Source organism: Podarcis filfolensis (genome assembly GCF_964270895.1).
Source record: "Podarcis filfolensis genome assembly, chromosome: 1".
Lineage (NCBI taxonomy): Eukaryota > Metazoa > Chordata > Lepidosauria > Squamata > Lacertidae > Podarcis > Podarcis filfolensis.
Window position 1 is genome coordinate 56,614,262 of NC_139604.1, and position 9,301 is coordinate 56,623,562.

Here is a 9,301-nt window from a genome sequence, read left to right on the forward strand (position 1 = left end):
CATAAGGAAATTCACATTCAAGGGTCCTGGCTTGGGTCTGCTGCAGAGCTTTCATTTAGAGTTCAAGTATGCCCTGTGTGAGGGAGGATCTATGGAGGAAGGGTCATTTCCAAGAGGTCTAACACATGGGTCATCAGTTGAGATAAGCATGAAGTAAGCCCACACAGAAAAAGTTTATTGGTGGGAAGAGCAGGGTCGGATGCTCTCAGAAATGGAACAGTGTTGCTCCAGATGCGTCTGAAGCCCCTGCCCATAGTCGGCCTCCTTGCTCAGCCACAAAAAACTTGTTGTTGGGTGCTTTGATGATCAGGCAGCTGGAGGATGCAAACTGGATGGTGAAATTGCTGGGACGGTCACTGTTTACCAAGATTTGTCCATCGTTATCCAGAGCCCAGTACTTGCTGCCTGCAGGTCAAGTGGCAGAATTAGTGGAAGGAAGGGTGAGGGTCAGGGAAGGTAGAGGCGTGGCAAGGCCAGCTCTTGGATCTCTCCGACTTTTACGAGGTAAAAGAATCACAGGTGATTAGGATGTGCTTGTCATGGCAGTACTAGGTGTGGTTTAGAAAGAAACCATGTATAAAGTGAAAACATGACCGACACCTAGAATCATAGAGTTGGAAGGGACCCAAGGGTCATCTAGTCCAACGCCCTGCAAGACAGGAATCACAGCTAAATCAACCACGACAGATGGCCATCTAACCTGAACAGTAGTTTATCCTTAATTGGGCCTAGGAAACTATTGTCCAGGGGTCATGGAGCAAAATAAATGGCAAAGGGGGGGAAATAGTGATGATGCGTTTGGGAAAGCAAGTTTTGGCTCCCTCTTATGGCTACGTATAAACTAGGCTTGTTTTTATAAAAATCCTTTGATGGCAGCTCCCATTTATGAGTAGGTCATGTTTCTCTCGCAACACAGATACTAGGAGACCCCAACCCCTTGGAATATACTTAGTCCCACCTGGAAACATACTAACCAACTTGAAAGTTGTAGTAGCCTTCCTCGGTGAGCGACAGGCTGCTGGCAACATAGCTGACGCAGTTCCCTTCCAACTTCCTCATGTCAGAACACAGACCCACGTAGCCGGCATCACTGTGCAGGACAAGCAGTGGCCGGTTCACCAGCACCAGCAGGAAATCTTCACTCTTCCCTGAAGGTACAAGGGAAACCTTTAGCACTGGCCGCACCTGGCTTTCAAAGAGAACTATTTACCACCCTTCCTTTTGCTCTCAAGAGGGAATCAGCTCCCCAGGGAAAGTCAACCTCAGTGCTAAAGATCAGGAGAAATCGCCCCACACTGAGAAGCCAAGCTGAGTGTCGTAACAGGGGCCCAGAATTCACAATGTCTCCCTCTAGTCTTTCTTACTTGATTCAAGGTGCTGCTTATAGCACAGAAAGCTTTTAATGGCTTGGACTTCAAATACTGTTCTTCCCTTGGGTTTTATCCCGATTTCTACTGTCAGTGGCATTTTCCCCAAAGTTCATTCAAGTAACCACTATGGACAACAACTGCACAGCTGTTTCTGGTGGTGGTTCCCCCCCAAACTGGAACTCATTCTCTGACTGCTTCCCAGATCATATTACAGAAGCAGTGTCAACCTACTTGGTATGCAGTTCTGGGGGCCAGGATTATATGCACAGAGGGGCAGTGCTTTAGTGAGTCTTAGGGTGTTTTTTTCTCTTTCATCTAGGCTGTATTTGTAGTGATGTTAGCTACTCCAAAGCGTAAGGGAGTGTAAACAGAAATCATTCCATCTTGCAGGAGCAAGATTATGAAAGTTTTGGTTGCTGGTTTCCAACAAGAAGCCCTTGAGGTGTCTAAAAAGCCATTTCATGGGATGAGCTTAAGGTTGGCTCCCCATGTTCCAATTTTATATCCAGGGACAGCTTGGTTTCTGTGCATACACTTTCCCCACATTATTCCTCTAGAGGGCTATCTAGGGACTTAGGGCAAGGCTGTCGCTTCCATTCCTTTCCCCTAGAACTACCTAAAGCTAATTTGCAGCTGGCAGTGTGCAGTCTCTCTTCCCACCCTAGCTGTCTTCACCTGTCCACACTGATGCCCTGGTGCTTGTAAGAGAAGCTCTCTACCAACTTGTACCTGCAGCTTTGGGAATTGCCAGGAGCTGTCCATTGGGCCGCATGGACACTTGCTTGTCTGCTATGCGGAGACACACCTTTTGGTCTTGGTACTGGATGTCGAACCAGACATTCCTGTCCTGTTTAGTGTTGCTGTTAATACAGTCATTAGGACCCTGCAAAAGACAGGATGCATTCGTTGGAAAGTGCTTTTTGTGCTTTCGGCTTACTTTGTCTGATAGAAACCTCCTGCTGCAGTCCCCTTTATCAGCTACGTTCTGAGATCCATATTGATATATTTTCAGTGGAAGGTATTTGGTGCTGCATCAAGACTGAGAACCCCATTGTGGTGGGTGAATCAACACAAGAGTACAGCAATGCATGAGCATCTCAATACCAGGGAGGTTAGTCCAACAGTAGTTACCTCCAAAAGGGGAGGGTTTCTAGCATCAGCAAGATAGGGATGGTGGTGGACCTTGGCTTTATTCAAAGCCACTTTCTTGTTGACTTCACACTTCAAGTTGCACTATGTGAACCATAGCCCAGACTGAAGCCAAACTATTAAGATTTCTAAATGGTATATTAGATGTAGACAGTATAAGTTTTGAAGCACAACAAAAATCTGCAAAATTTCTGACCGTGGTCCATAGCAGATAGTGTATGTGCACACCATGAACAACAATGCAGCCAGAAGATCACCTTCAACTCTACTTATAAGTTTCATTTAGTTCAACAAGTTTTACTCCCAGGTAAGTGAACAGCAGACCTGAAAAAGATGTCTTCAGCCCTCCAGGCTTAAGCAGTTAGCTTTCTCTTAAGAGGTTGTTCAGGAAGTTGTGCATTCCTGCTGCACTCTTACATATTTCATCTGTGGCAGGGATGAGAAACCCGAGGCCCTGAAGATGTTGGAGTAATAACTGCCAGCCAATGATCAAGGACAATAGGCATTTGAGTACAACAACTCGAGAGCCACAGGTTCTCCATCCTCAGTGTACAAAAAACAATTTTTCACTTTTCCACAAGGAGGATTGTGTATAATGCCCTGCTTTGCTTTGTAGAATAGAGTAACTCCCCCCACCCGCACTAAAGTTGACAAAAATGTTTTGGAAAAGGATTGAGACAGCCCTTACTAACATTAACAAACAAGTCCAGGACCAAGAGCTATCTTCTGCTATTTAACAAGCCTCCTTATGTCAGTTCCCTGCTTGCTATATTATTATCCTCTTGATTTTCAGCCTGCCTTCCTGTTTTAATACACACACGGCGCAGATATATCTTCTTCATCTGGGGAGAGTTGGTGAACACTTGAAGTGGCAAAGCCTCTACTACATCAAGTTTCAAGCTTAAGTCGTTTTGTTTTTTGAACCAGGCCACAATTTTTTTGAATGCTCGCAGCCAAGTGTCAAGGATGCAGCTCACCCACCTCCTTGCTCACATTTAAAAGAATTCCAGATTAAGTTGGTGCACCACAATCTGGGCACAGATGTATCCAGTCGAGGCTGATCCACTTGGGCAAAAGGGGCCCTGCCCCACCATCCTCACTCTGCCCTTGATCAGTCCCCACATTCTCACAACCAGTCGTGGGGTGGGGCTGCCTGTCAGCTTCCTCCCTCCTTAGTCTCAGTGTTGCCCATTGTAGAATATAGTCGGAAGCAGGTTGGGGACAAGACTGGAATGAGTGGCTGTGGCTGAAAAAAGCTTGGGGCTTTCTGCATGCAAAGCAGGTGCTCTACCACCTATGAGCTAGTTACAGATAGGTAGCCGTGTTGGTCTGCCATAGTCAAAACAAAAAATTTTATTTCCTTCCAGTAGCACCTTAAAGACCAACTAAGTTAGTTCTTGGTATGAGCTTTCGTGTTCTTGGTATGAGTTTGGTATGAGCTTTCACCTATGAGCTGCCGTCCTTCTCCATAGTTAGGAAACATAGTTAGGTCCTGCCTGATCGCTGCTGTTCCTCATAATGCGTGGCAGGCACACTCACCAAGGACATATATGCTCCGCTGTGGCTACGGAAGCAGACCTTCTTTGTGGTGTCATCAAACAGCACCTGGAAGATCTCTGTGTTGCCAACAGCCATAGCATTGGCGTAGAGATCAGCACCTGCAGGGGGCAAGGAAGAAACACTCTAGGTCAGCATTCCTACATATGCCATTGCCCACTCCTTGCAGGCTGAAATCCGTGTTTTGTGGATTGAAAGAGGAAAACATCATGCAGAGAATGGGGGCATTGTCTGTGTGTCAACTGACCTAGGATCATTTGGACCTTCCTATCTTTATCTTTGGAGGCAGGCTGGTTTAAGAGCACAAAACGTCACGTGCAAGCTTAAATTCAAATCCTCTTTCAGATCTGGATTAATTGTGCACAAGTTAAATGTGCCGTAAGTTGCTGGCTTGCTGTACTTCATTTCTTCCAAAGGAGTGCAGAGTGTGGATTCAAGTAACCTGTCTCACCAGGGGAGCCCGATGGAAGATCTTTGGCTACATGGCTTCTCCCATGGCCCCCCAAATCTGCTCTGCAGGTTCAAGACGACCCCCGAACAGTGTATGTGGGAAAGGTGAATCAGTTCATCTGGGAAGCAGAACAATCGCTTGAAAGTGACATTGAATTCCATCCTGGGTTTCTCTAGTCAAAGCACTTTGTGTGGTTTTCTTCCAGTCTTCTTGCCCCAGTTCTATAGCTACACCATTCATTTCCTCAAGTTTTTGCTTTTTCAGCTCACTGCCTACTTAGCCCATTTCGATTAGCCATCTTGTATTCTGGTTAGCCTCCCAAGCACTTCTGTCACACCACTTTTAATAAGAAATGCTGTGGTTTTTTTTCAGGGACCGTAATCTTACTGGATCCTTGCTACTTCAATTGTATGTGCCCTTTTTCTGCTTCTTACTTCTGCACCCTCTCTTCAGCCATCTTGCCTCTGAGGTCCCAGCATCTAAGCTTACCTACCTTCTAAGAACTCCTCCCAGCCTTCACCCTGCCTCCCGAGTCAGTCTTATCTCAGTTTTACCCAGCCAAACTGCCCCATTGCTCGCAGAATGTGGACTACCACTGTGCCTCATTTTCTGAGCAGGTGGAATGGTCACAAACATTCCATCTCATCAGACCGGAACAGCCAATCAGCAGCAGAGGCTTCACAAAGTGCAATGCAATATAGATAGTGCTGTTTTCTCCTGACTTACCTGGCCTGCAGCAAATGAACTTGTTAGTAGAAGAAGAGCGCATAGAGACCTGGGCAGGGCTGGATTCCATGCTGAAGAGTTCCTCCCGTCCAGGTTTGTCCATCTTTACGGTTCTCATGCTACCCTCTCGCCCAGTCAAGTACTTTCCCTCCTCATCCCGCAGAGCGACCAAGCCGCCATGCACCTCCAGGGAGTACAACGTTTGTGGGGTAACATCTGGCACCAGTGAGCCATTCGAAGCCAACAGTTTGCCAGCCCCATTCCTCAATCCATACTTCTTTGCTGGAGACAAAGGCGAGAGAAATGAGAGGTTGACAGCAGCTTGATGTTTAGTCCTGGAAAACAATCTCCAAATCAATTGTCTTACAAAATAGCATCAGAGTTGATGCTTGTTTCACTGCAGAATTGCCACACAGGCCCACCCTGCCTGCAGTTCCAAACACCAACCCTTTAGAGTACCCTAGTCCTGTTCGCCCTTAACATATCCCATTGTATTTCCCTTGCCCAGAATCTCATATATCATTTGTACATGTGTGTAAACAGCCCCCTGTGCTTTGTTCTGATAGGCAAGTTGACGTTCATTGGGTCTCAGCTTTGTACAGCGTTGGTGGTGCTGACACTGCATTTGTTTCCTCGTAGATTACACCCTATTTTTCTTGCATAGTTACTTTGGGGGTTTACGTGTGTGCTTGATAAAGCTAGAGGCCATTGCCCCAGCCCAGGTATAGTGAGATGTGCCATGGGCACATGCAGGCTGAGATTGGGATTGAAGTCATGTTCTCATCTGCACTAATACACACCTTTATCCACACTACATGTGTGTTTTAAAAACTGGTTGTGTTAGATTCTTTAGCCTAGTGTGCAATTTCACTTAAAAGTGTGTGTGAGAGAGTGGGGAACCTCCAACATCAATACGGTCAGGAAAGAGGATTTGCACTTGGAAACTTCTCTGCACAGACAATTCCTTTTCTTGTCTTATTTGGAAAGTTTGCACTGGTGTATAACTTACCAGAAAGTCTTGCATAGGGCAATTAGTAGTTCTAAGAATTACCCAAGCTAATTAATGATGTTAAGGAAATCAAAATTCCTGCCAGCCACAGTGACTTCTTGGGTAAACAGAATTTGAATTCACCTGGTATGTATGGGGAAAATTGCCTTCTCTCACCATTGGACTCCAGACCTATTGGAGGAGATGCAAATGACTCAAACTGAACTTTTTCACACATCAATAACAGAGGACTATCTTAGAAGGTGCTTGGGTGGCTTTTGGATAGAGATGTGTAAATAAGGCAGTGTCACTCAAACTTTTTAATTAAGACCTTCCACTTAGAAGCACTTACTGCCTTCCCAGACCACCCCACCCACCTGTAGCACTTAGAAATCCTCATGTACAGGTAAAATCACAAGCAGACAAACATCTGTAGAATAAAGTACCAACTTTCTCACTGTGGGAGGAGAAAGCCTGTGACCGGTACAGACTTTCTCCATCTCTCAAATTTCTCAAATCTTTCCAGGTGTTCAGACTTACCCCAGGTGTCTGCTCCATAGTTGGAGAGGATAACAGAAAACTTTAAACAATCCTTAGTTCAGAAGAAGCAACTTTCTTGTTAGTATGGTAGCTATAAGTCCTCATCTGCAACAGGAATTACTGTGTGTGTGTGTAACCCTACAGCAGAATGTTTTGCTTCTTTAACACGCTCCCCCAACAAGGGGGGGGGGAGATGTGTGTTACAGTATTAGAGAGAAAAATGCACATATCAATTGAAAACAAAATAGGAAAATGCCACCACCCACCTCTGAAATCATAGTAGATAGTGATGACTGATTCAGCTCCCCAGGGCATGTCACGGTCACAGCGCAGCACCCCTGTTTTATCATCACACCGCACATAACGCTTCCTGTTGGGGTTGTACATGGCAACATTGGGGTGCACAGCCAGGTGGAGGGTCCATTTTTCAGTTTCGGTGGCAGCCTGGGCAAAGCAAGTGACGTTCTCCTCTGCTCCACCCAGGTAGCGCTTGGACTGTTCATTTTGCAAGGACACCTGCAGGGAGGGAAGGATGTCTGGTCAGCTACATTGCCCAAGACAAGAAAAGCAGGAACACTCTCAATGAGAGCAAAGAACACGGCAGAATAAAATTCAGGTATCATTACACCAATTACGTTACACCTTTGGGCTTATGGAGTTGCCATGATCACCCAAGTTCCATTGTGCAACAGTTGTTTCCAGTTGTGGATGGGAAGCGGCTAGGGCACCTTGAAGGATACACCAGGCAACTCTTAGCACAGGGACTCAAATAAGCTATTCAGACACATTCTCTCCCCTTCAGCCCATAGTGGCTGACTATCATACTGTTTGGCCGACAGGGGCAAAGAGCTTTGGCTCATGTGACTGGCTTCCCAAGGAGACCATGGGGTGTGTGAAAGTATAGGGACATTTTGCACTCTTCCTGATGCACTTTACAGCACTGGAGTGCAGCAATCTGCTGCTTGGACTTACCCATAAGAATCTAGAAAAGACCCTGCTTCTCACCACAGCAAACTAGTCTGCAAATCGAGCTCAATCCTGCCCTCATTTCTGCCTCTTAATTGTAAAAGACATTTGTAAGCAAAACAAGAGGCCCACATTTGGGCAATAGAGGAATAGTTTTGTGGCCCTATTGAGGCAACTTTAAGCATTGTTTTCCTGGCTTCTCCCCTCCGTCTCACCCACCCAACCACACCCAACACTCTTTGTCCAGAATTCCAGCCCGATAATATCGGACATAAGCTACACTTGAGAGATAGGATGCTTGTGCCTGGGTGAGAGACAGCACCTTGCCATCTGGATACTGATGCAGGAGAAAGAAGGTCTGAGGCCCTGGTTTGTCCTGGTCACAGGTGACTTTTCCATTTGCGTCAGCTGCCAAGTAGCGTTTCAGTGCACTGATCAGGTGAAGCTTTTGGCCAGCCCCTTCTCCTGGGCCAGCTGCCCCAGCTCCCTGTGGGCTCACAAACTGCAGTACCCACAACTGGCGAGGCTTCAGTTGCTTGCCTGTGGCTGCCACCTGGAAACGGAAAGGTTCAGCAGTCAGGTACCGGTTGGCCGCATTAACAAGGCCAAATTCTAGTGAGTATGTCATGGTGACAATAACAAGAGACTTGAATGGTACCCATTCATCAGACCAGTTATCTGGGCTCACTTGAGATTAATCCTGGTCCCTTAGATCACAATCATCACCTAGCAACCAGGTAAACCCACCCGCTCAGCATTAAGCCCCTCCCACAGACTGTTCACCACTCAAGCTGCATTCTGAAAGTACTACCACCTCACTCGCCAGTCACAGGCAAATGCCCTTTTATGACAAACCTTCAGGAAGGTGAAACACAAATCATCTGTGCAAGCCTATGATCCCCAGAAACATTTCACTGAATACCACTAGCAATCAGGACAATATTCTTGTAACTGAACCTTTTCCTGCCATAGACAGAAAGCCCTTATATGCTATTATATTTCCTTGCATCCTTGCCTGTAATATTCAATTTCACGTGAAAGGCACAATCTCCTTTCAAAGTGTTTGAGTTTCATCTGTTTCCATCATGGCTTCATTTCCCCATCTCTGTTCAGCATAATGCTTATCCCTTTTTATGAAACCTGTGATTTCTGTTCATGTTTTCCAGAGCAAATATTTTTTAAAGGAGCTACTTAAAATGATGCTGAGCATCGAATCTTCATTCAGTGTACTGATTTCACACTGGCAGAAATTCTCAAGGGTCTCAAATCTTTCCTTGGCTTGCTACCAGACACTCCCCTTTAAATGGAGATGACTGAGAGATAGAAGCTTTTAAAAAATCATTTTAATCTGTGTACATAAAGTGGCTTTGGAACTAGTTTAGCAATACATAACACCATGGTTGTACAAGGGCTACTACCCAGCCAAAATATGGCACCTGTCTTATCTATCTTCTTTTCCATCCCCCCGCTCATATTTAGTGGAGATTCTAGAAAACAGCTCACCCAGCATTCAAAATAGTTACAAAATGAAAAGAAGCCATACAATGCAGTATA

General features: G+C 45.8%; 1 protein-coding gene across 2 annotated transcripts; it reads right to left on the reverse strand.

The window, feature by feature from the left end:
- Positions 1–154: 154 nt before the first annotated feature.
- LOC310746759 (fascin-like) lies at positions 155–8,477 on the reverse strand. 2 transcript variants are annotated; one of them, XM_083580781.1, is made up of 8 exons: positions 8,070–8,474; positions 7,048–7,297; positions 6,386–6,433; positions 5,254–5,535; positions 4,059–4,177; positions 2,100–2,253; positions 975–1,148; positions 155–405 (listed from the first exon to the last, which is right to left on the reverse strand). In XM_083580781.1, the coding sequence occupies exons 1-8, from the start codon at positions 8,373–8,375 to the stop codon at positions 206–208; spliced, it is 1,533 nt and encodes a 510-aa protein (XP_083436907.1). In that variant the 5' UTR covers positions 8,376–8,474; the 3' UTR covers positions 155–205. The 2 variants fall into 2 exon arrangements, with proteins under 2 accessions (XP_083436907.1, XP_083436908.1); XM_083580782.1 differs by lacking the exon at positions 6,386–6,433 and having other exon boundaries at positions 8,070–8,477.
- Positions 8,478–9,301: the final 824 nt, after the last annotated feature.